General features: G+C 37.2%; 1 protein-coding gene across 1 annotated transcript in view; it reads left to right on the top strand.

The window, feature by feature from the left end:
• The window catches only part of F13A1 (coagulation factor XIII A chain), a 328,117-nt gene that overhangs the window by 170,799 nt on the left and 129,333 nt on the right, over positions 1 to 27,985 (top strand). The window contains exon 9 of the mRNA XM_053714703.1: positions 25,565 to 25,668. Within this exon, the coding sequence (XP_053570678.1) occupies positions 25,565 to 25,668 (104 nt within the window). The remainder of the gene's footprint in view (positions 1 to 25,564; positions 25,669 to 27,985) is intronic.

Here is a 27,985-nt window from a genome sequence, read left to right as displayed (position 1 = left end):
CATGATAGTAAGGACCTGGCAAGTCTGTGACTCTGTGCCCCTATTTAAAGGTACACTGAACCCAATTATTTTCTTTTGTGATTCAGATAGAGTATGCAATTTTAAGCAACTTTCTAATTTACTCCTATTATCAATTTTTCTTCGTTCTCTTGCTATCTTTATTTGAAAAAGAAGGCATCTAAGTTTTTTTTTTTGGTTCATACCTCTGGACAGAACATTTTTATTGGTGGATGAATGTATCCACCAATCAGGAAGGACAACCCAGGTTGTTCACCAAAAATGGGCCGACATCTAAACTTACATTCTTGCATTTCAAATAAAGATACCAAGAGAATAAAGAAAATTTGATAATAGGAGTACATTAGAAAGTTGCTTAAAATTGCATGATCTATCTGAATCATGAATGAAAAAAATTGCGTTCAGTTTCCCTTTAAGGTGCACTGTTTTCCTATTCTTTAAATCTCTTGCAGAGTTCTCCCTGCCCTAACTACCTGTCTGTGTTTAAAAGGCAGACCTTCCCTTCATGTGCAGATTAATTCCCCTGCATGGCTCAATAAAATAAGCAGTGTAAAAACAACTATTTTTACTATTATGTATTTCATATTTATTATTTTCAGTTTCTATTTATTTGAAATGATGAATAAAGCTATTTTTTAATTTTCTAATGTTTGCTCTCTGGTTTTACACTGCAAGTCCTAGATCCCTGGAAGACAAATATAAAACTCACCATTGCACAATGGTTTTCAGCTGATGCTGAGTTCCATGATCTGTTGTGCAGCAAAAGCCAGTACATTATCTGCTAGTTTAGAAAAGCCTGCCCACTCGCTTCCTGTTACATGATTGTCCACATCAATTTGCAGCCTTAGCTGCTGGGGAGACTATACAACGAACAATTGTTGGGGAATTCATCTCAGTCATCTTAGCCAGACTTGAGCTTAGTGAAACCTTCAAGGGATACTAAACCCAATTTTTTTTCTTTCGTGATTCAGATAGAACATGCAGCTTTCTAATTTACTCCTATTATCAATTTGTATTCATTCTCTTGCTATCTTTATTTGAAAAAATTGCAATCTAAGCTAATGAGCCGGCCCATTTTTTATTCAGAACCCTGGATAGCACTTGCTGATTGGTGGGTACATTTAACCACCAACGAGCAAGCGCAACCCAGGTGCTGAAACAAAAATGGGTGGGCTCCTAAGCTTACATTCTTGATTTTCAAATAAAGATATCAAGAGAACGAAGACAATTTGATAATAAGAGTAAATTAAAAAGTTGCTTCAAATTGCATGTTCTATCTGAATCATGATAGATTTTTTTTTTTTTTTAGTATCCTTTTTTATAAATTGGAACTAACACTGCTAACTTCGTAATGAGTTATTTTAAACCAATAGCTCATTTTAACTGTTCCACAATAAAATAAATCACGTTTATTGATAATTATACAGTTAGACACTCCTGGATTACTGCCATTGTGTATAGATAAAATAAACATGAAGCAATAATGAGAAAACACTAATGATTATGAAAATATGCAAGTATCAATGATAAAGAAAATAGCAGATCAATGTATGTTATTAGAGGAGTCTTAGCATATTTACCAGCAAATCTATTTCTAATTGAATATTGTAGCACTATTATTCTTTGAATTTTATATTAGGTTAAAAAAAAGAAGTTATATAATACATGCAACTAATTGATGATTACTACAAACAAACTTTATACGTGTTTTTTTCACAATAATAACAGATAAACCATTAGTATATTCAAATATTTCAGTATTTGGTGTTCAGAATCACATTTTCCTAGTTAAATTTTAGTGCCCATAAAAATACTATTACAATATCTGTGAAATGTTTGTGTTTGAATTCCTCAGGCTACCCCTCACACACCAGTGATATTTCTAAAACCATTCTATTGAATAAACATGCAAAAACAAATGTGTAGCAAATGTCTGACGCATTTATAGTCCATGATTAAGCGCCACTAGGTGGCATGAAACACGTTAGACTATGCACTTGCTCCATGCCTGTTTCAAGTTTTTAAGAGAATACAATGAAATATTTTACTTTTATATTTCCCACTGATGTGCAGCCATTTTTTTCAATTGTGTGGTTTATGCAGAAGTGTGGTTCTCTTTGCTCAATCTGGCTAGCTCCTTTCCTGCAACAATGGACTATTGGCGGGTGACGCCATCACTTGGTGCCCTAGATGTAGAATGTGTTGCCACAAACTTGCAGCGGCCTTGAATTACTTTGCAAATTTTGAAGATATCTTAACTAGAGTACAGGTGAAATAATCAGCTGATTAGTAAACGTGGATATTAACCTGTTCTCACCCAAGGTAATCCTGAAAATCGGACCTATTAAGGAAGCCTTTGGACAGATTTGAAAACCAGTGATCTATATGAATATATATTGTGTATGTATATATATATTAGGGTTGCACCGATACCATTTTTTTAAGACCGAGTACAAGTACCGATACTTGTTTTCAAATACTCGCTGATACCAATTACCGATACTTTTTTTTATGTCATGTGACAGTTTACCAAGCACAATACAGACTAATTATTTAAGATTCCTTCTTTATAATTATGAAGGACTGTAGCTCAAAAGACATTATGAAATAATAAAACAGGTTTTATTTGTCACAAAGTTCACAGAACATGTTTTGAAATAAAAATATTACAATAAACTATTTTAACAACAACAATAAATAAATAATAAATATAAAATTGCAACCAACTAAAAGTGCCATACAGTAAAAAATAGAACAGAATACTGTATAATCATGGCGAACAACACTATGGGCTAGATTACATTTGACTGGTAAGCTTTACCAATGCTTTCATTACACGTCCTACTCCATTAAAGGCTATGGAGTTGGAAATGTGAACAGAGCATTGGTAAAGCTTACCAATCAAATTTAATCTAAATCTAGTCCTACTCCATATATCAACACACGTGATGACGCTTACGCTTCTATCACGCATAACATCTCTAATCAATGTGCATGTCAGGGTGGCGGTAGTTCCGATGACATCGGACTAACTAATACAAGTACCAAACTTCTATTCACCATAGTGAAATACCCTATATATCACAAATATTTTAAAAAAGCATTATCATCATACTGTTTAAGATCCTAAACGGATCTTGTACCTGTGTCTCATTAAAGCTGCAATTAATTCTCAAAAACGCACTAACTATCAAATGTATTACCTAACATAAGATCCATTATTATCATTATCATTAATGGCTAAAACAGTAATCTCCATTCATGTCAAGTATTTTGAACAGATAACTGCATCAAATTACAATCATTAGTAACCCATATCAGTTATTCATGTCAAGTGGAGTATAGTAAGAAACATTATTTAGGCCACAGCAATACACTAAACACAGTTGATTCAGAGACTTTGTAAATACGTAACAAGGACAAGTCCATCCTTTTGATATCGATGCCCTAGACCGATTAATCATAGACATCCCATTCAAAGAAAGACATTAAAGTCCAACTGCATATTTAGTCCCTTCGGAGCCACCGTATCCAGGCGGTAGATCCAGGAGGTCTCAACCTGTAGTAACTTCGTATTTCTGTCTCCCCCCCTCCGTAGGGGGGGCACATGATCAATAAGCATAGTCCTCAGACTAGCCGCTGTATGTCCTGCCTGGAGGAAATGTCGGGCAATGGGTTGGTCAGTTGATTTCTTATCTATCACTTGTCTAATTGCATGGCGATGATAAGCCATCCTCTCGCGGAACGTGGTGGAGGTCTTACCCACGTACATCAATGAACATGGAAACATCAGTATGTAGATCACGTAGGTGCTCATACATGATAATCTGTGCAAGATCTTATACTTTCTACCAGTATGTGGGTGGTGAAAGAACATCCCTGTTAGCATACTATTACACGTCGTGCAATCCCCACATCTGTAGCAACCTACTTTCCTCTTTGTGTCCAACCATTTTTTCATAGCACTTTGTAGGGTCATTATGGACCAAGAGATCATTCAAATTGGGTGCCCTTTAATAAGCCATCCGTGGAGCAGTTGTATGTAAGAATGGTAATGTTTTATCAGTGCTGATGATCTCCCAATTCTTCTTTACAGACTCAGACAGTGCCTTAGAAATGGGGTTGAAAGTGGTTACAAAGTTAATACTATCACCTTTGTTTTTCACCTTGTCAGTCAACTCACGTGGTTGTAGCAGGGTTATCTGATCATCCTGTGCCAAGTTAGTGTGCACCTGTGTGATCAATTTCTTTTTGTAACCCCGCTGTTCCAATTTCATAATCATTTCATCCTCCTGTGATCTTCTCGTCTCTCTAAGTGTGTTATTGCGGGCCACTCGCGTGAGTTGAGAGGAGACAACACTCTTTTTCTGATGTTCAGGATGGAAGCTTGTGGATAGAAGTAATGAATTTCTATCCGTGGGTTTTGAATATAAAGAGGTGGAGAATTTATAACAATCATCATCAGTATAGATAGATATATTCAGATCTAAGAATGGTATGCTCACTCTGTTGTGAGCAACTTTAAAACGAATAGTCGACTCAATCTGATTCAAGCTATCAACCCACTGCTCTAAAGACTCTTCAGACCCTCGCCACACCATAAACACATCATCAATGTATCTGACATACAATTTGATGTTTTCAATCATACGAATCCGCATAACCATAGTCTCATACCAGGACATGTATAGATTGGCGTATGCGGGAGCCATGTTTGAACCCATTGCAGTTCCTGACACTTGTAGGAAAAACTCATTTTCAAATTTGAAAAAAAAAAATTCCAAACAAAGCTTAAGTAATTCCAATAGGAACTCAATGGGTGGTCCCGCATACGCCAATGATTCTCTTAGCATGGATCTCACTGCCTGCAGACCACCATCATGGGGGATGACGGTGTACAGGCTATCAGCATCCATTGTGACAAGAAGATCATCAGGACCAAGGTAATTCCAAGCAAGTAACCTACGAATGAGTGAGGGGGAATCGAGTATAAAGGAATATGATTCCTTTACAACTGGTTGGAGGTGGTGATCTATGAAAATGGCCACATTAGAACACAAAGAATCCCGGGCAGACACAATTGGTCTGCCAGGGGGTTTTACCAAAGTCTTGTGTACTTTGGGCAAAAGATATAACACCAGAGTAACCGGAAATGTTGTAGTCATATATTCAAACTCATTTTAATCAATCATACCTGATTCCAGCCCACATTTCAGTATTAGATCTAGTTCTTTCTTAAACACATTCATTGGATTCCCTCTAAGTTTACAGTAGATTTGAGTATCATTTAGCTGTCTGTTAGCTTCATTTCTATAGTCAGAGTAATTTTGAACAGCAATTGAGCCCCCCTTGTCCGCCGCATGAATAATGATCGTGTTATCATTCTTTAAACTATTAAGGGCCAATTTTTCTCCCTGGGTGAGATTAGGAAAAACATTTTCCACTTTAGCCTGTTCACACGTATCATTAATCATGCGAGAGAAACTGCGGATTGAAGGATTTAGGTTAACTGGGTCAAACTTACTCTGGCTTTTAAATTTACTAACTGTAGTTTGTTCACTGTTTTTAAAAAAAATCCTTGATTTTGAGCTGCCTTTGCAGTTTGTAAATTTCAACATTCATTTTAAATTTGTCCACAGTTGGTGTGGGGACAAAAGACAGGCCCTTATTCAGCAAACTCTAATTGGAATTTTTATTTTAAAACAAAATAACCCCCGGATAAATCCAGGGAGAATAGGGTTCAGTAACCACCTTCAAGAGAATCCCACTTCGGTAAACCTATGTATCCTCAGTGGGGCAGTGCCTAATGCTAAGTGAATTGAATGTATAAAGCAGTGGCGAAACGCGCATCAGGCATTCGCACGGCCTCCCTATATATGTTGATCACTCTGTAAATTGTTGGCCTTCATTGGCAAATAGGAACACTTTGTTAACCGCATAATAGCACAGGAATACCGCATAACAGCACGGGAATACCCAGGTTTATTGCTTAAGACTAGTTAAAGGGACACTGAACCCAATTTCTTTCTTTCATGATTCAGATAGCGCATTTAATTTTAAGCAACTTTCTAATTTATTCATTATCAATTTTTCTTCGTTCTCTTGCTATCTTTATTTGAAAAAGAAGGCATCTACGCTATATTTTTGGTTCAGACCTCTGGACACCACTTTTTTTTTTTTTTTTAAATAATTTTTCTCTTGTAAGGTGTATCCAGTCCACGGATTCATCCATTACTTGTGGGATATTCTCCTTCCCAACAGGAAGCTGCAAGAGGATCACCCACAGCAGAGCTGTCTATATAGCTCCTCCCCTAACTGCCACCTCCAGTCATTCTCTTGCAGCTCTCGACAAGGGAAGTAGCTAGAGAGATGTGGTGAATTAGTGTAGTTTATCTTCAATCAAAAGTTTGTTATTTTTAAACGGTGCCGGCGTTGTACTGTTTTTTTACCTCAGGCACAAATTAGAAGAAGAATTTGCTGGAGGATTTTGATGATCTTAGCAGGTTGTAACTAAGGTCCACTGCTGTTCTCACACATAACTGAAGAGTATGGGGAAAATTCAGCTGGGAGAACGGCCTGCAGAATTAACTGCCCTGGGGTATGTTCAGTATATTTTTTTCTAGAGGATGATAAGAACTAGAAAATGCTGACAGTGCCTGATATAGTTAAGGTAAGCCTGATTGCAGTGATTTAATGAAGACTGGCATCATGCTTGCAGTAAAGGGTAATTTTCATATTACTTTCTATTATGGCTTAGCATGTAATACGTTATATATATAAAGGAACGTTTTTTACTGAGGTGATAAATCTTTATTTGGGGCCTAGTTTTCCACATGGCTTTTATTTTACTCCTAGGAATAGTTTTCTAAGGCCCTCTGACTTTGAGTGCATGGTGGGAGGGGCCTATTTTCGAGCTCTAATTGCGCAGTTGTTTTTTACATTCTGAGACATCCAGCTTCCCTGAAGGAGTCCCCTGTCATATTGGACCTCTGTAAAGGGTTTTTGTGCCTACAAAAGTCATTTTATGGAAAGGTAGGAGCCACAGTAGAGCTGTGGCAGTTTGCTTGTGACTGTTATAACGGTTTTTACCATTTTTTTGCTTTGTTTTTTAATCTGAGGGGTTAATCATCCATTTTCAAGTGGGTGCAATGCTATTTTAGTCTATTATATACACTGTAAAAATTTCATAGAGTTAACTGCTTTTTTCACTGTTTTGCAGTTTTTGTGTTTGGTTTTTTCCCTTAAAGGCACAGTACCGTTTTTTATATTCTGCTTTTTCACATTAATCAAAGTGTTTTCAAAGCTTGCTGGTCTCATTACTAGTCTGTTAAACATGTCTGACACAGAGGAAACTCCTTGTTCATTATGTTTAGAAGCCATTGTGGAACCCCCTCTTAGAATGTGTACCTAATGCACTGATCTTACTATAAGTTATAAAGACCATATTCTGGCTTTAAAGATTTATCACCAGAGGAAATTGACAAGGGGGAAGTTATGCCGACTAACTCTCCCCATGTGTCAGAGCCTTTAACTCCCGCTCAAGGGGCGCCAAGTACATCTAGCGCGCCCATTGAGTATACTTTACAAGACATGGCGGCAGTTATGAATCATACTCTTACAGAAGTATTGTCCAAACTGCCAGGGTTACAAGGAAAGCGAGACAGCTCTGGGGCTAGAAAAAATACAGAGCTCTCTGACGCTTTAGTAGCTATGTCCGATATACCCTCAAAATGTGCAGAAGCCGAAGAAGGAGAGCTTCTATCTGTGGGTGATTTTTCTGACTCAGGGAAGACACTTCAACCTGATTCTGATATGTCTACATTTAAATTTAAGCTTGAACACCTCTGCATGTTGCTCAGGGAGGTTTTAGCAACTCTGGATGACTATGACGCCATTGTAGTCCCAGAGAAATTGTGTAAATTGGATAAATACTACGCAGTGCCTGTTTACACTGATGTTTTTCCAATACCTAAGAGGTTTTCAGAAATTATTACTAAGGAATGGGATAGACCAGGTGTACCGTTCTCTCCCCCTCATGTTTTTAAAAAGATGTTTCCCATAGATGCTGCTACACGGGACTTGTGGTAAACGGTCCCTAAGGTGGAGGGAGCAGTCTCTACTCTAGCGAAGCGTACAACTATCCCTGTTGAGGACAGTTGTGCTTTTCTAGATCCAATGGACAAAAAATTAGAGGGTTACCTTAAGAAAATTTTTATTCAACAAGGTTTTATTCTCCAGCCCCTTGCATGCATTGCCCCTGTCACTGCTGCTGCAGCCTTCAGATTTGAGTCTTTAGAAGAGGCTCTAAAGGTAGAAACCCCATTGGATGATATCCTTAAATCTCTTAAGCTAGCCAATTCATTTGTTTCTGACGCCGTTGTTCATTTAACCAAACTAACGGCTAAGAACTCAGGTTTTGCTATTCAGGCGCGTAGGGCGCTATGGCTTAAATCCTGGTCAGCTGACGTTACTTCAAAGTCTAAGCTTCTTAACATTCCCTTCAAGGGGCAGATCCTATTCGGGCCTGGACTGAAGGAGATCATTTCTGATATTACTGGAGGAAAAGGTCATGCCCTTCCTCAGGATAGGTCCAACAAATTAAGGACCAAACAGCCTAATTTTCGTGCCTTTCGAAACTTCAAGAGTGGCACAGCTTCAACTTCCTCTAATACAAAACAAGAGGGAAATGTTGCCCAGTCCAAGCCGGTCTGGAGACCTAACCAGGCTTGGAACAAAGGAAAGCAGGCCAAAAAACCTGCTGCTGCCTCTAAGACAGCATGAAAGATCAGCCCCCGATCCTGTAACGGATCTAGTAGGGGGCAGGCTTTCTCTCTTCCCTCAGACTTGGGCAAGAGATGTCCAGGATCCCTGGGCATTGGAAATTGTGTCCCAGGGATATCTTCTGGACTTCAAAGCTTCTTCCCCAAAAGGAAGATTTCATCTCTCACAATTATCTGCAAACCAGATAAAGAGAGAGGCATTCTTACATTGTGTTCAAGACCTCCTAGTTATGGGAGTGATCCACCCAGTTCCAAAGGAGGAACAGGGGCAAGGCTTCTATTTAAATCTGTTTGTGGCTCCCAAGAAAGAGGGAACCTTCAGACCAATCTTAGATCTCAAGATCCTAAACAAATTTCTCAGGGTCCCATCCTTCAAGATGGAGACTATTCGAACCATCCTACCTATGATTCAGGAGGGTCAATATATGACTACCATGGACTTAAAGGATGCTTATCTGCAGATTCCGATACACAGAGATCATCATCAGTTTCTCAGGTTCGCCTTCCTAGACAGGCATTACCAGTTTGTGGCTCTTCCCTTTGGGTTAGCTACGGCACCAAGAATCTTTACGAAGGTTCTGGGGTCACTCCTAGCGGTCCTAAGGCCGTGGGGTATAGCAGTAGCCCCTTACCTAGACATTCTAATACAGGCGTCGAATTTTCAAATCGCCAGGTCCCATACAGACATTGTTCTGGCATTTCTGAGGTCGCATGGGTGGAAAGTGAATGAAGAAAAAAGTTCTCTATCCCCTCTTACAAGAGTTTCCTTCCTAGGAACTCTGATAGATTCTGTAGAAATGAAGATTTACCTGACAGAGGCTAGGTTGTCAAAACTTCTAAATTCCTGCCGTGTTCTTTATTCTACTTCTCGCCCTTCAGTGGCTTAGTGTATGGAAGTAATCGGCTTAATGGTAGCGGAAATGGACATAGTGTCGTTTGCCTGCCTACATCTCAGACCGCTGCAACTCTGTATGCTCAGTCAGTGGAATGGGGATTACACAGATTTGTCCCCTCTACTAAATCTGGATCAAGAGACCAGGGATTCTCTTCTCTGGTGGTTATCTCGGGTCCATCTGTCCAAGGGTATGACCTTCCGCAGGCCAGATTGGACAATAGTAACGACAGATGCCAGCCTTCTGGGCTGGGGTGCAGTCTGAAACTCCCTGAAGGCTCAGGGCTTGTGGACTCAGGAGGAGACACTCCTTCCGATAAACATTCTGGAACTAAGAGCGATATTTAATGCTCTTCAGGCTTGGCCTCAGCTAGCTGTGGTCAGGTTCATAAGATTTCAGTCGGACAACATCACGACTGTAGCCTACATCAACTATCAAGGGGGAATAAGGAGTTCCCTAGCAATGTTGGAGGTTTCAAAAATAATTCTATGGGCAGAGGTTCACTCTTGCCATCTATCAGCTATCCATATCCCAGGAGTAGAGAACTGGGAGGCGGATTTTCTAAGTCGACAGACTTTTCATCCGGGGGAGTGGGAACTCCATCCGGAGGTGTTTGCACAGTTGATTCAACTTTGGGGCAAACCAGAACTGGATCTCATGGCGTCTCGTCAGAATGCCAAGCTTCCTTGTTACGGATCCAGGTCCAGGGATCCCAAGGCAGCGCTGATAGATGCTCTAGCAGCACCATGGTCTTTCAACCTGGCTTATGTGTTTCCACCCTTTCCTCTGCTCCCTCGTCTGAATGCCAAGATCAAGAGGGAGAGAGCTTTGGTGATTTTGATAGCACCTGCGTGGCCACGCAGGACTTGGTATGCAGATCTGGTGGACATGTCATCCCTTCCTCCATGGACTATTCCGCTGAGGCAGGACCTTCTACTTCAGGGTCCTTTCAACCATCCAAATCTAATTTCTCTGCGTCTGACTGCTTGGAGATTGAACGCTTGATACCTTAATTCAGGCTTGAAAGCCTGTCACCAGGAAAATTTATCATAAGATATGGTGTAAATATCTTCATTGATGTGAATCCAAGGGTTACTCATGGAGTAAAGTCAGGATTCCCAGGATATTATATTTTCTCCAAGAAGGATTAGAGAAGGGATTGTCAGCTAGTTCCTTAAAGGGACAGATTTCTGCTCTGTCTATTCTTTTGCACAAGCGTCTGGCGGATGTTCCAGACGTTCAGGCGTTTTGTCAGGGTTTAGTTAGAATCAAGCCTGTGTTTAAACCTGTTGCTCCGCCATGGAGTTTAAATTTAGTTCTTAAAGTTCTTCAAGGGGTTCGGTTTGAACCTCTGCATTCCATAGATATTAAGCTTTTATCTTGGAAAGTTCTGTTTTTGGTAGCTATCTCTTTGGCTCGAAGAGTTTCAGAGTTATCTGCCTGGCAGTGTGATTCCCCTTATCTGATCTTCCATGCAGATAAGGTAGTTTTGCGTACCAAACCTGGGTTTCTTCCTAAGGTGGTATTTAATAAGAATATCAATCAGGAGATTGTTGTTCGTTCACTGTGTCCTAATCCTTCTTCAAAGAAGGAACGTCTATTCATGCTTTAAAGTTTTATTTACAAGCTACTAAAGATTTTCATCAAACATCTGCATTGTTTGTTGTCTACTCTGGACAGAGGAAAGGCCAAAAGGCTTCAGCAACTTCTCTTTCCTTTTGGTTAAGAAGTATAATCCGCTTAGCTTATGAGACTGCTGGCCAGCAGCCTCCTGAAAGAATTACAGCTCATTCCACTAGAGCGGTGGCTTCCACATGGGCTTTAAAAATGAGGCTTCTGTTGAACAGATTTGTAAGGCGGCGACTTGGTCCTCGCTTCATACTTTTTCTAAATTCTACAAATTTTATACTTTTTCTTCTTCGGAGGCTATTTTTGGGAGAAAGGTTTTACAGGCAGTGGTGTCTTCCGTTTAAGCGCCTGCCTTGTCCCTCCCTTCATCCGTGTCCTATAGCTTTGGTATTGGTATCCCACAAGTAATGGATGAATCCGTGGACTGGAAACACCTTACAAGAGAAAACAAAATTTATGCTTACCTGATAAATTTATTTCTCTTGTGGTGTATCCAGTCCACGGCCCGCCCTGTCATTTTAAGGCAGGTGTTTTTTATTTTTAAACTACAGCCACCACTACACCCTATGGTTTCTTCTTTCTCTTGCTTGTCTTCGGTCGAATGACTGGAGGTGGCAGTTAGGGGAGGAGCTATATAGACAGCTCTGCTGTGGGTGATCCTCTTGCAGCTTCCTGTTGGGAAGGAGAATATCCCACAAGTAATGGATGAATCCATGGACTGGTTACACCACAAGAGAAATAAATTTATCAGGTAAGCATAAATTTTGTTTTTATTGAGGTAAAAAGTGATAACAACAAAACACAAAAATATGTATAGGTACAAATTAGACTTGACAAGAATATCTATAAATTTCTCGTATAGAAAGTATAAATGAACTAAAACATAAGGGTACCCTTATTACCATTACAATTACTGAGTCTGATCTACAGCAGTGGTAAATACATGCCAATGAAGGCTTTTAGTTTACAGAACAGCAAGTTCAACAGCCAGAAAATGGATTCTAACAAGGGATATAACAGTATATCATAGTGGATCATAAAGCGTATGATATATAAAATTAAGGATAGAAAGAAATTCCAGTGTGGTAGATAAGGGTAACTGGAGCATATAATTATGAGACCTCATTTTTTTTTAACCTTTACCTTAGGAAAATAGTAATGATCCCCAGAATGGTTTATCTATTCAGAACAGATTGGGGCGAAATGGGGGGTTAGTAGCAAGGTTTTATTTTTTTGGGGGGGGGAGATTTAGCGGGCCAGAGCCGCTCTAAAATGGGGGAGGGCAGGGTGGAGCTAGTTAGAATATCAATCTGGGAGGGCTTTTGGGTCTCTAGGGCTGTTGGGCATAAAACGAGGGAAGGCAGCTCCCAACGAGATTGCGTGTAAGGGCAAGTGCAAGGAAAAAAAAAATATATTAATATATACTATATGCCACTTGGTGAAGACACTCAAACAGGGAGACTCCAAACCATTAGGCTGCCAGAAAAATTCCCGCCGTAAAGTTATGTCCCTTAAGAATTACCATAGTAGGACGCACATAGTGCTAATTCAGAATGATAGGGGCGTAATATATATGTATGGAGACCAATGAACATTGAGCACAAGTACCAGAGGGCCCAGTTATCTAAGATATCCCTTACCAGAGAGTGCCACATCAATAGTATAGTTCATTACCACACGTATAATCATCATTAACCTAGTCCTAGGGAAACCTGTGAGGAATGTTAACTAAGATGAAGGGCACCTGTCAGTATGATTGCCTCTAAGCAATGTGCTATATGAAGAAAATCAGGAGGAATAACCAATATAGCATATACTAACTTCATGAAGCTGAGCATTAGAAGATATAGACCTCTGTAACACATATATATGTTAATAATTATGTTTTCTTAAATTGCTTACCAAGTCATTGTCAGATTTCTGGGCTATGCCGAGCTAGTGGAACACACAAACTGCCAGAGGTATACCAACCACTACAATTCTTTAACACTTATCTGTACAGGACTATTCACTAGACATATGGGATATATTGTTTGACATACAAAAGAGTGTTTGAGTATCTCATGAAGTGGAGCTTTGATGGAAAAATGGGAGCCCTAACAGCATATTAATACCTACATATATAACTTTGTATTAAAATAAAAATAAAATAAAAGGCTTTTAGAATAGGTCCAGAGCAGAGAATAACAGACATTCACAGATGAATATATATAAAATCATAACAGCTTTGCAGGTCAATAGGCAGGGTCTAGGGGGTAGAAGCCAAACCACCCACTTGGGGTATGTACCACAATAGTTAAGTGTAACTGTATATGTCAATTCTGAGTTTGTTAGAAAATAACCCATCCTCACTTAAGTAAATGGACACCACTTTTTTTATTGTTGGATGAATTTATCCACCAATCAGCAAGGACAACCCAGGTTGTTCACCAAAAATGGGCCGGCATCTAAACTTACATTCTTGTATTTCAAATAAAGATACCAAGAGAATAAGGAAAATTTGATAATAGGAGTAAATTAGAAAGTTGCTTAAAATATTATGCTCTATCTGAATAACAAAAGAAAAAAATTGGGTTCTCACAGTACACTTAAAGGGACAGTCAAGTCCAAAAAAAACTTTCATTTTTCAAATAGGGCATGTAATTTTAAACAACTTTCCAATTTACTTTATCAACAATTTTGCTTTGTTCTCTTGGTATTCTAGTTGAAAGCAAACCTAGGAAGGTGCATATGATAATTTCTAAGCCCTTGAAGGCCGCCTCTATTTTATTTACTTTTCACAACAGGGGAGAGCAAGCTCATGTAGGCCATATAGATAACATTGTGATCACGCTTGTGGCTAGTGGCAGACACTACACTAATTGTCTAAAATGCAAGTCAATAGATAATAACTAAAAGCCATGTGATTAGGGGCGGTCAGAAGATGCTTAGATACAAGTTAGTCACAGAAGTAAAAAGTGTATTAATATAACTGTGTTGGTTTTGCAAAACTGGGGAATGGGTAATAAAGGGATTATCTATCTTTTTAAACAACAAAAATTCGGGTGTTGACTGTCCCTTTAATGGTGGGGCTAATTACCCACTCTGTGCTGATAGCGTTTTTCCTTTCTTTGATAGTGCTCACAAGTGATACGCATGGGGGGGGTGGGCAGTTCTGTATTTCCGTTTAGTTTTAATACATATCTTTTATACTTTATGGCGATGTCCATATATTTTAATATAGTTTTATTGTTTGTACCCCTTTTCCAATTCAATGGTTGTTTGTAACCACTCTCTATAAAGTGTGCCATATAATGCTTCTTTCCTCTCTATTTATATGAACTTTTATTTTAACCTTTACACTTCAAGCGCTATTTGGTATCTTGCTTGCGCGCACCCATAGGATTCCAGCCTTCTGGCTCATTAACACACAAACTGTGATTGATTTTAAGGATTTAATTAAGTGCTGTTGTACCTGTAGCACTGTCGCAATCTCCATTGAAAATAAAGGGCGTGCTAAAGGGATGTCGCAAACACTAAGCCTTCTCTGATAATTCTTTTTTTACTTGTACTTTCAATTTGTGTGCTAATTTTATCGTGGTCCAGCTTTATATCACACCCCGTCCTATCATTAAAGCTCCGCTTGTAATCTGGGCCTATGTGTAGAAAATGTCATTGTACTATTTTTATTTACTTAAAGGACCTTCTACTGTAATTAATGTATTCAAATTATTCATTTTACTTGCTAGAGTGTATTACAGTATTGGCTGTAGAAAAAAAACAATGTACACATAAATATTTAGTTTTATTTATAGTTTTAAGTATTTGGAAGTTTCAAAGATTTCAGATCTACATTTAAATGGCTGCTTAAGGAGAATGTATAACCATATGCTAATTCCCTTTAAAGTGATACAGCATAACTGTAAAAAAAAGCTGACTTGAAAATATCTCAAGAGCATCTCTATGTAAAAAAGGAAGATATTTTACCTCAAATATTTTTTTAGTTCACTATCGTAAATGCTCTGTAATCTAGAGCTACTCTTTTTCGGTCATCTGCATGGTGAACAAAAAAAAAGCTTATCTTTATCAGTTCTGAGTTCATATTTTGCTTTACTGTGATCTCATGGGGGAGATTTCATGGCAAACTGCCTTAAATTGAGGAGGGAAATAAGGTTACTGTTCCAGGACATACCAAACGCATACTCTCTTGCAAGTCCCAGGACTAACAATCCTAAATGGATGATTCAAAAGTTTCTTTGCAGTAGGATGTGTCTACTGAGGAAATGTTGATGGTAAATATCTTCTATTTTTTTCATAGAGCTGCTTATGTGATATTTTCTAGTCAGCTTTTTACATATATGCTGCATCATTTTTAAGTGATTCAGCAATTTGGTGTTCGGTATCTTTAGTTGAAATAGTTTTTTTTATTAACTCCTCTCCTCCTTCAAAAATAACAGGAAATACACATACAATTCTCATTCAGGGTACAATACTGTATACATCTCAACATAGAAGCCCATCGAAATAGACATGTCCATTTCAGTAAAGTTCCTTTTTCGTTAAGTCTTTTAACAGTCCATATGTGTTATCCCTTAGTTGTTAATATGAAGACTTCAGCAATGGGTTTTTTTTGTTCCCCCTCCAGCTCATGTTCTGTAGGGATGAATGAGTCTTCTCCATAATCAAATGAGGAGTAACCTTTTTCCTGTAAATTTTCCCTCTTTTTTACTCCTTGTCTTTTACAATTAGACTAATTTCTATCATAAGGAGTAAAGTAATGTGGGGGGTAATATCTCAGTACATTTTCAACCTTCACTGTCAACATAGTAAGCGCAATGAAACCAAACCAACAAAACAAATAAACAAGAACATCTACAAAGTTATATCTTGACACAGCACAATTCATCGTTGCGGTATCTAAAGGTTGTTAGCTCATCTAAACAGCAATCCGTGCAAACTTGATTTCCCATACTACCCACTCAGTTCCCTTCTCATAGCGTTTCCCTAGAAAGTGTTACTAACAATCCTCTGTTCTCTAGGTCCCTGTGTTCGGTATCTTTAAAGGGACAGTAAATTCAAAATTAAACTTTAATGGTTTAGATAGAGCATACAGCTTAAAACAACTTCTATTACCAAATGTCCTTCATTCTCTTGGTATCAGTTGCTGAAGATTAAATTTAGGTGGGTTCATAGGACTTCAGGAGAATGCCCATATTTTTAACAATCTATAGCAGCAGTGTTTGCAACTATGAATATTGCTACAAATATTATTACAAACACCCCTGCTATAGAGTTAAAGACACATCCTATGACTGTAAATTAATTCTTCAGCAAAAGGATACCAAGAAAATAAAGCAAATTTGATAATGACGCAAATTTGAAAGCTGTATGGAGCTTGATGCCCCTTGCTTCCGGCAAGCCTTCAAGCTCGCTGGAAACAGAAGTTATAAAGCAGCGGTCTAAAGATCGCTGCTCCATAACTTGTCTGCCTTCTCTGAGACCGCGAACAGAAATCAACCCGATCGAATACCATCGGGTTGATTGACACCCCCTGCTAGTGGTCAATTGGCCACAAATCCGCAGGGGGCGGCATTGCACCAGCAGTTCACAAGAACTGCTGATGCAATGATAAATGCAGACAGCGTATGCTGTCGGCATTTATCGATGTGTGGCGGACATGATACGCTACATCTTATCATGTACACTCACACATTAATAAATATACCCCTCTAACTCCAATATGTTTTCTACTTGAATGTTTTTTGTTTTTTTTTCAAATTTAAAGAAAATATACTTTATTAACAACATGAGTGAATAGAAAATATTAAAGGGACAGTCAACACCAGAATTATTGTTGTTTAAAAAGGTAGATAATCCCTTTATTACCCATTCCCCATTTTTGCATAACCAACACTGTTATAATAATACATGTTTTACCTCTGTAATTACCTTGTATCTAAGCCTCTGCAAACTGCCCCCTATTTCAGTTCTTTAGACAGACATGCATTTTTGCCAATCAGTGCTCACTCCTAGGAGCTTCACGTGCGCTAGCTCAATGTTATCTATATGAAACACATGAACTAACGCCCTCTAGTGGCGAAAAACTGTCAAAATGCTTTCAGATTAGAGGCAGCCTTCAAGGTCTAAGAAATTAGCATATGAACCTCCTAGGTTTAGCTTTCAACTAAGAATACCAAGAAAACAAAGCAAAATTGGTGATAAAAGTAAACTGGAAAGTTGTTTAAAATTACATGCCCTATTTAAATCATGAAAGTTTTATTTGGACTTGACTGTCCCTTTAATACATTATTTTTTTTCAAAGTAAATCTGTTAAGTAGATTCAAAGATGTTCAGCTTCAAAACTGAGCTACTATGATAAAAATCAGAAATTATTGAGATGAAAGGTCTGCACCACAGCAGTAATATTTATCAATCAATTAAACACTTCAATTTCTGATGTCATTTTGGTGTTACATTAGATATTGTTTCGGATGAGTCATTTGTCAAGGAAAAAATCTTTCTTTAGTTTCCATCCGATAATCGCTCACCATGTTGTTCAGAATTAATTTGTTAAAGAAAATCCTTTTTTCTTTCATGTAATTAGCAAGAGTCCATGAGCTAGTGACGTATGGGATATACATTCCTACCAGGAGGGGCAAAGTTTCCCAAACCTCAAAATGCCTATAAATACACCCCTCACCACACCCACAATTCAGTTTTACAAACTTTGCCTCCCGTGGAGGTGGTAAAGAAAGTTTGTGCTAGATTCTTCGTTGATATGCGCTTCGCAGCAGGCTGGAGCCCGGTTTTCCTCTCAGAGGGCAGTGAATGTCAGAGGGATGTGAAGAGAGTATTGCCTATTTGAATACCATGGTCTCCTTCTACGGGATCTATTTCATAGGTTCTCTGTTATCGGTCGTAGAGATTTCTTCTCCTACCTCCCTTTTCAGATCAACGATATACTCTTATATACCATTACCTCTGCTGATTCTCGTTTCAGTACTGGTTTGGCTATCTACTATATGTAGATGAGTGTCTTGGGGTAATTCTTATTTTATTATGACACTCTTAAGCTATGGTTGGGCACTTTATTTATAAAGTTCTAAATATATGTGTTTAAACTTATATTTGCCATGATTCAGGGTAATCAGTATTCCTTATTTCAGACAGTCAGTTTCATTATTTGGGATAATGCATATGAATGATTATTTTTTCTTACCTTAAAAAAAAATTTTAAATTGACTTTTTTCCCCTGTGGGCTGTTAGGCTCGCGGGGGCTGAAAATGCTTCAATTTATTGCGTAATTTTTGGCGTGGACTTTTTTGGTGCAAAAAAAATTGTCATTTCCGGCGCCCTAATTGACGCCGGAAGTTGTTCGTGGCTGTGTCATTTTTTTTACTTTTTTTGCGCCAAAAATGTGGGCGTTATTCTTTTCGGCGTCACCGGATGTGGCATCATACTTAGCGCCAAAAAATATAGGCGTTGTACTTAGCGCCAATAATGTGGGCGTCATTTTTGGCGCCAAAAAATGTGGGCGTCATTCTTGTCTCCACCTTTTTTTCACATTATTTCAGTTTCATTTTTCATTGCTTCTGGTTGCTAGAGGCTTGTTCATTGGCATTTTTTCCCATTCCTGAAACTGTCATTTAAGGAATTTGATAATTTTGCTTTATATGTTGTTTTTGCTATTAAATATTGCAAGATGTCTCAACTTGACCCTGGATCAGAATCTACTTCTGGAAAGACGCTGCCTGATGCTGGTTCTACCAAAGTTAAGTGCATTTGTTGTAAACTTGTGGTAACTGTTCCTCCGGCTGTAGTTTGTGATGAATGTCATGATAAACTTGCTAATGCAGATAGTATTTCCATTAGTAATAATCCATTACCTGTTGTTGTTCCCTCAACATCTAATGCTCAGGATGTTCCTGTTAATGTAAAAGAATTTGTTTCTAAATCTATTAGGAAGGCTCTGTCTGTTATTCCTCCTTCCAGTAAACGTAAAAGGTCTTTTAAAACTTCTCATATTTCAGATGAATTTTTAAGTGACCGTCATCATTCTGACTTGTCTGTTTCTGATGAGGATTTTTCTGGTTCAGAGGATTCTTCCCCAGATTTTGATACTGATAAATCTTCATATTTATTTAAAATGGAATTTATTTGTTCTTTACTTAAAGAAGTGTTAATCGCATTAGATATGGAGGAGTCTAGTCCTCTTGATACTAAATCTACTAAGCGTTTAAATTCGGTTATCAAACCTCATATTGTTATTCCAGAAGTTTTGGGACAAAATCCCTAAAGTTGATGGGGCTATCTCTACTCTTGCTAAATGTACTACTATTCCTATGGCGGATAGTACTTCCTTTTAAGGATCCTTTAGATAGGAAGCTTATTTATGTTCAGGTAATCTTCTTAGACCTGCTATTTCTTTGGCTGATGTTGCTGCTGCTTCCACTTTTTGGTTGGAGGCTTTAGCGCAACAAGTGTCAGACCATAATACTCATAGCATTGTTAAACTTCTTCAACATGCTAATAACTTTATTTGTGATGCCATCTTTGATATCATTAGAATTGATGTCAGGTATATGTCTTTAGCTATTTTAGCCAGAAGAGCTTTATGGCTTAAAACTTGGAATGCAGATATGACTTCTAAGTCAACTTTGCTTTCTCTTTCTTGCCAAGGTAATAAATTATTTGGTTCTCAGTTGGATTCTATTATTTCAACTGTTACTGGGGGGAAAGGAACTTTTTTGCCTCAGGACAAAAAATCTAAAGGTAAATACAGGGCTGCTAATCGTTTTCGTTCCTTTCGTCAGAATAAGGAACAGAAGCCTGACCCTTCCCCTAAAGGAACGGTTTCCATTTGGAAACCTTCTCCAGTCTGGAATAAATCCAAGCCTTTTAGAAAGTCAAAGCCAGCTCCCAAGTCCACATGAAGGTGCGGCCCTCATTCCAGCACAGCTGGTAGGGGGCAAGTTACGATTTTTCAAAGATATTTGGATCAATTTGATTCACAGTTTTTGGGTTCAGAACATTGTTTCACAAGGGTACAGAATAGGTTTCAAGGTAAGGCCGCCTGCGAGAAGATTTTTTCTCTCTCGCATTCCTTATGAACCCAATGAAGGCTCAGGCGTTTCTGAAATGTGTTTCAGACCTAGAGTTGGCTGGGGTAATTGTGCCAGTTCCTGTTCTGGAACGGGGTCTGGGGTTTTACTCAAATCTTTTCATTGTACCCAAGAAGGAGAATTCCTTCAGACCATTTCTGGATCTAAAAATATTGAATCGTTATGTAAGGATACCAACATTCAAAATGGTAACTATAAGGACTATTCTGCCTTTTGTTCAGCAAGGGCATTATATGTCCACAATAGATTTACAGGATGCATATCTTCATATTCCAATTCATCCAGATCACTTTCAGTTTCTGAGATTCTCTTTTCTAGACAAGCATTACCAGTTTGTGGCTCTTCCGTTTGGCCTAGCAACAGCTCCAAGGATCTTTTCAAAGGTTCTCGGTGCCCTTCTATCTGTAATCAGAGAACAGGGTATTGCGGTATTTCCTTATTTGGACGATATCTTGGTACTTGCTCAGTCTTCACATTCTGCAGAATCTCATACGAATCAACTTGTATCGTTTCTTCAAAGACATGGTTGGAGGATCAATTTACCAAAGAGTTCGTTGATTCCTCAGACAAAGGTAACCTTTTTGGGTTTTCAAATAGATTCAGTGTCCATGACTTTGTCCCTAACAGAAAAGAGACGTCTGAAATTGGTTTCAGCCTGTCGAAACCTTCAGTCTCAATCATTCCCTTCGGTAGCTTTGTGCATGGAAATTCTAGGTCTCATGACTGCTGCATCGGACGCGATCCCCTTTGCCCGTTTTCACATGCGACCTCTTCAGCTTTGTATGCTGAACCAGTGATGTAGGGATTATACAAAGATATATCAATTAATATCCTTAAATCCAAATGTACGACACTCTCTGATGTGGTGGATAGATCACCATTGTTTAGTCCAAGGGGCTTCTTTTGTTCGTCAACCTGGACTGTGATCTCAACAGATGCGAGTCTGTCAGGTTGGGGAGCTGTATGGGGATCTCTGACAGCGCAGGGGGTTTGGTTATCTCAGGAGGCGAGATTACCAATCAACATTTTAGAACTTTTTAGAGATTTTCAGAGCTCTTCAGTTCTGGCCTCTTCTGAAGAGAGAATCGTTCATTTGTTTTCAGACTGACAATGTCACAACCGTGGCATATGTCAATCATCAAGGGGGGACTCACAGTCCTCAGGCTATGAAAGAAGTATCTCGGATACTTGTATGGGCGGAATCCAGCTCCTGTCTAATCTCTGCGGTTCACATCACAGGTGTAGACAATTGGGAAGCGGATTATCTCAGTCACCAGACGTTACATCCGGGCGAATGGTCTCTTCACCCAGAGGTATTTCTTCAGATTGTTCAAATCTGGGGCCTACCAGAAATAGATCTGATGGCTTCTCATCTAAACAAGAAACTTCCCAGGTATCTGTCCAGATCCAGGGATCCTCAGGCGGAGGCAGTGGATGCGTTGGCGCTTCCTTGGAATTATCATCCTGCATATATCTTTCCGCCTCTAGTTCTTCTTCCAAAAGTGATTTCCAAAATTCTAATGGAACGTTTGTTTGTTCTGCTGGTAGTTCCAGCATGGCCTCACAGGTTTTGGTATGCGGATCTTATTCGGATGGCCAGTTGCCAACCTTGGACTCTTCCGTTAAGACCAGACCTTCTATCTCAAGGCCCTTTTTTCCATCAGGATCTCAAATCATTAAATTTGAAGGTATGGAAATTGAACACTTGATTCTTAGTCATAGAGGTTTCTCTGACTCAGTAATTAATGCTATGTTACAGGCTCGTAAATCTGTGTCTAGGAAGATTTATTATCGAGTCTGGAAGACTTACATTTCTTGATGTTCTTCTCATAAATTCTCCTGGCATTCTTTTAGAATTCCTAGAATTTTACAGTTTCTTCAGGATGGTTTGGATAAAGGTTTGTCTGCAAGTTCCTTGAAAGGACAAATCTCTGCTCTTTCTGTTCTTTTTCACAGAAAGATTGCTAATCTTCCTGATATTCATTGTTTTGTACAGGCTTTGGTTCGCATCAAACCTGTCATTAAGTCAATCTCTCCTCCCTGGAGTCTTAATTTGGTTCTGAGTGCTTTACAAGCTCCTCCGTTTGAACCTATGCATTCTCTGGATATTAAATTACTTTCTTGGAAAGTTCTGTTCCTTTTGGCCATCTCTTCTGCTAGAAGAGTTTCTGAGTTATCTGCTCTTTCTTGTGAATCCCCTTTTCTGATTTTTCATCAGGATAAGGCGGTGTTGCGGACTTCATTTAAATTTTTACCTAAGGTTGTGAATTCTAACAACATTAGTAGAGAAATTGTTGTTCCTTCATTGTGTCCTAATCCTAAGAATTCTCTGGAGAGATCTTTACATTCTTTGGATGTAGTAAGAGCTTTAAAATATTATGTTGAAGCTACTAAAGATTTTAGAAAGACTTCTAGTCTATTTGTTATCTTTTCTGGTTCCAGGAAAGGTCAGAGGGCCTCCGCCATTTCTTTGGTGTCTTGGTTAAAGTCTTTGATTCATCATGCTTATGTAGAGTCGGGTAAATCTCCACCTCAAAGGATTACGGCTCATTCTACTAGGTCAGTTTCTACTTCCTGGGCATTTAGGAATGAAGCTTCTGTTGATCAGATTTGCAAAGCAGCAACTTGGTCTTCTTTGCATACTTTTACTAAATTCTACCATTTTGATGTTTTCTCTTCTTCTGAAGCAGTTTTTGGTAGAAAAGTACTTCAGGCAGCTGTTTCAGTTTGATTCTTCTGCTTATAATTTCAGTTTTTTTCATTATTAAGATTAAAACTTTTGTTTTGGGTTGTGGATTATTTTTCAGCGGAATTGGCTGTCTTTATTTTATCCCTCCCTCTCTAGTGACTCTTGCGTAGAAGTTCCACATCTTGGGTATTTATTATCCCATACGTCACTAGCTCATGGACTCTTGCTAATTACATGAAAGAAAACATAATTTATGTAAGAACTTACCTGATAAATTCATTTCTTTCATATTAGCAAGACTCCATGAGGCCCACCCTTTTTGTGGTGGTTATGATTTTTTTTTTTTGTATAAAGCACAATTATTCCAATTCCTTATTTTGATGCTTTCGCTCCTTTCTTATCACCCCACTTCTTGGCTATTCGTTAAACTGAATTGTGGGTGTGGTGAGGGGTGTATTTATAGGCATTTTGAGGTTTGGGAAACTTTGCCCCTCCTGGTAGGAATGTATATCCCATACGTCACTAGCTCATGGACTCTTGCTAATATGAAAGAAATGAATTTATCAGGTAAGTTCTTACATAAATTATGTTATTTCCTATGGGGAACAATTTCAGTACAGAAAAGAAGCAGCTGCTAAAGCTTAAGAACTTAACAGGACATGAAACCCATATTCTTTCTTTCATGATCTAGAAAAAAAACTTGAGATTTTAAACAACTTTCTAATTTACTTCTATTATCTAATTTGCTTCATTCTCTTAATATCCTTTGCTGAAAAGCATATCTAGATAGACACATTAGCTGCTGATGTGATTGGCTCAGTCATGTGCATTTCTATTTCTTCAACAAAGGATATCTAAAGAATGAAGCAAATTAGATTATAATCATGAAAGAAAAATGTTGTTTTTAATGTTCCTTTAAGTAAAGTAGCACAAATAAAGTTGTGTTTATATACATATATATATACAGTATATATATATATATATATATATATATATATATATATATATATATATATATATATATATATATATATATATATATATATATATATTATTATTATTATTATTATTTATATTTTTTTTTTCTGGGTTCAGGAACAAAAGTGAACTTTATATACTTATTAGTTGAAATAGAAATCAATCAACTGACAAAGAATTTGTTGGGTTTTTATTGAATAGTGTAAAATTTAAACATTTCCCACTGGCAAAAAAGTGTTCCACAATTAGAATTACAGTTTTAAACACATGAATGAATCAATAAAATGTTGTTATTGCACAAATGTGCTTGTTGGCTCGGTAAAGAGACCGCTCGTTTATCCTATTATGAATGCAAAAAATAGCAAATATTTCTCAATAGTATCATTTGATTGAAAAGGAATGCACGTGTCTAGTTAGCAGCAAGCGTACATAATCACGTGTGAAGTTAGTGGCTTTATATATTTAAAATCAGAAACATTACACAGTCTATTATTGTAAAGTAATACAAAATTGTAAATTTTAATGGATTTATAAATACATTTTTTATTTTAAATAGAGAATATTTTTAACATTTAGCCACTAAAAGTTCACAATTTAAGTATAGAAGTTAAGTGAAGACATCAAATAATAATATTTTTAATATTAAAAACAATTTCTCTCTTTCCTATTATAAATAACTCCTTGAATAAAACAAGAATGTAAAATAAGCAAAATAAATCTCCCATATAAATAAAAAATCATAAAGATTCAGTAAGTAAGCTGAACTAACTAGCTCCAATTATGAATGTTAAATAATAATAACAATGATAGATGTGAGAATAGTGCCCAGCCAATAACTAGTTACATTGGTGTCAGGCAAAATATTATTACTAAGGGGATATTTTAAGCAATAAAATAAATAAAGCTTAGACAAAATAATTTGTTACAAAGGGAGTTCCTCCTAATGCTCTATTGACTTGGATATACAGTATAGGCTTCTGTTTCCCTTTCCTAGGATTTTTTTAAAGCAAATGTCAAACACTAATACAAAATATCTTGTATATATTATATTGTTGATGAATTAAAAACTTTTTTTCCACATCATTTGTAGTATAATAATTTCTCTGGATAGATTCAATGCAACTAACCCCAGGGAAATGCATGTGCATTCCATACTCTTTAACAAAGAATATAGTCAAGTTATTTCTGCTGAGCAAGACCTTTGTGTACTACTGAGAAATGCTGAGTTTATAAGACCATTAGAAAATACTGAATGTTTAAGATTAAAAACTGTATGCACATTTCAGTATATTATACATTTAAAAAATGCTGAATTATTCAAATACATTTTCAAATACATTTTATTTAAAAAGTACAATAATAATTATTTGTATGTGATTGCAACAGTAAGTCTTAAGAGCAAAATTGTTTTTGCTCCATTTTTTTAAATAGTGAACAGCAACTGCTTTGTAACACTGTTCATATTCTTTGATCAAGGAACTATCACTGCTGGAATGAAGCCTGGATGACTCGACCTGACCTTCCTGTTGGATTTGGAGGATGGCAAGCAGTAGATGCAACACCTCAGGAGACTAGTGATGGTAATATTAAAGGGAAAGTAAACCACAAAATTTTCTTTTATGATTCGTATAGAACATACCATTTTAAACAAGTTTACAATTTACTTCTATTATCAAATTTGCTTCATTCTCTTGTTATCCATTGCTGAAGGGACAGCATTGCACTACTGGCAGCTAGCTGAACACATCTAGTTAGACAATCACAAGAGACAAATGTGTGCAGGCACCAAATAGCAGCAGCTCCCAATAGTGTATGATTTGTACGTATTCATTTTTTAACAAGGGATACTAAGAGAACGAAGCACATTTGAAAATAGAAGTGAATTGAAAAGTGTCTTAAAATTACATGCTCTTTGTGAATCATGCAAGTTTAATTTTGAGTTTTTTATCCCTTTAAAGGGATACTCAAGTCAAAATGAAACTTTCATGATTCAGATAGAGCATGCAATTCAAAACAACTTCCCAATTTACTTCTATTATCAAAATGTGCACATTCATTTTATATATGCACCCTTTCTGAGGCGCCAGATCCTACTGGGCATGTGCAAGAGTTCACATTGTATACATATATGCATTTGTGATTGGATAATATCTGTCATATGATGCAGGGGGAGGGGAAATAGAAGTAACTTTGAAATTTGTCAGAAAAAAAAATCTACTACTTATTTAAAATTCAGACTTAAGGTCTCTGGACTGACAAGATTATTAAATAATGCTCCCCAGTACTTCTATTTCCCTGGTGGAATGATCTAAAACAAGAAAACAAGATGTCTCTCCAAGGGGCGTATCCTGCATTTTTGTACGGGAAGGGAGATGCATACATTACAAAACTGCATAATGAAAATTGTCATTTTAAATATCACACAAAAAGAAAAATTGAAACATTGTTAAGGTGCATCAAAAATCATGACAATATTGCTCACCAAAAAGTTAATTTTTTATGCAAATTACACAGGAATAAATCGTATTAAATATGCACAGAGTAAATCTTAATTTAAGTACACTGAATGTGCTGTGCAAAAAACACATAAAAATTAATACGTACAAGTACAAAATAATTGTTGGTTTTTCAAAAAATGGGCTGAACGTGGGCGCTCCATGGGTGTGTATGAAATTGTCTCTCAAATCCCAGTGTAAACATTTACGCCCTACAGATCTCACTGTTTTTTCTCACAACTTAAAAGGTAGCAAGATTTTATTAAAATACTGTACTCAAAACACTAATTATTCTGAAAGGAAAAGCTATGCATACAAAAATAACAGCAAGTATAAGGTACAGTGCACTGAAAACAGCATATTTTGATTTGTATTAGGCGTAATATTAAATTTTAAACATAAGCCGGTTTCTTCCTGTGTACTTTGTCCTCCATTTTGAACTTTTACATTGCAGAGATCTCTCATTATGTCTATGGGAGACATCTCGTAACTTGCAGGGACAGCCCATTTTCTTTGATAATTGCACAAAGACTGTCACTGCGAGGCTAAACATGTTTTTTCACAATTTTGCTTGCAAACTTTTGATCTTTGGGCCCTTTGTGTCATTGCATTGTCTTTCTTTTGTGTATTTGTTGATTATGCAATTCTACTGTATTTACTTCTAAACAATATGAAATAAATATGACATCTGCATTTCCCTTTACAAATCTTTTTTGATCCTATCTATGGAGTTTATTTCAGTCAGTGGCAGTTAAAAGGGGGGGGGGGGCAAAGTTTCAATACATTCCGAATACTTTATATTGTACAGCCACCGCCCACTGCTATTAGAAGGAAAAACCCCAGTATGCTTTAATGGTGGAGGTGCTCTTGCATATAGCAATGACTAGGGATGGGCGAATGTGTAAATTTTTGAATTTCAAATGTAGAACGAATGTTATTACCGAAATTTGAATTCTAAATCCGAATGTCGATAAGAACGAATATTCTTAAAAATTCGAAAATCGAATGTTATTTACAGTTTTTGAATGTCACTTTCGAATTCGAATGTTTATAATTATATCGAATGTCCACATTCGAAATTTTGAATTTAACAAATACTATTCAGAAGTTCAATAGTTCATGTGGTAGGGCTGGAATGTAGTAAATTGATACATAAATAGATACAAATATATCATTTTGAATGTTTCCATATAGAATATTGCATAATTCGAATATTACATTTAAAGAAAGCATTAGAAATACTATTACAAACATATAAATTCGAATTTTTCAAATTCAAATATAAATTCGAATTTTTCTAATTCGAATATTGCATGATTCGAATATTACATTTACAGAAAAAGCATTAGAAATACTATTACAATCTAAATTCGAATTTTTCTAATTTGAAAACACGTATTGC

Source organism: Bombina bombina, chromosome 5, assembly GCF_027579735.1.
Source record: "Bombina bombina isolate aBomBom1 chromosome 5, aBomBom1.pri, whole genome shotgun sequence".
NCBI lineage: Eukaryota > Metazoa > Chordata > Amphibia > Anura > Bombinatoridae > Bombina > Bombina bombina.
This window is presented reverse-complemented; position numbering and strand designations above follow the sequence as displayed.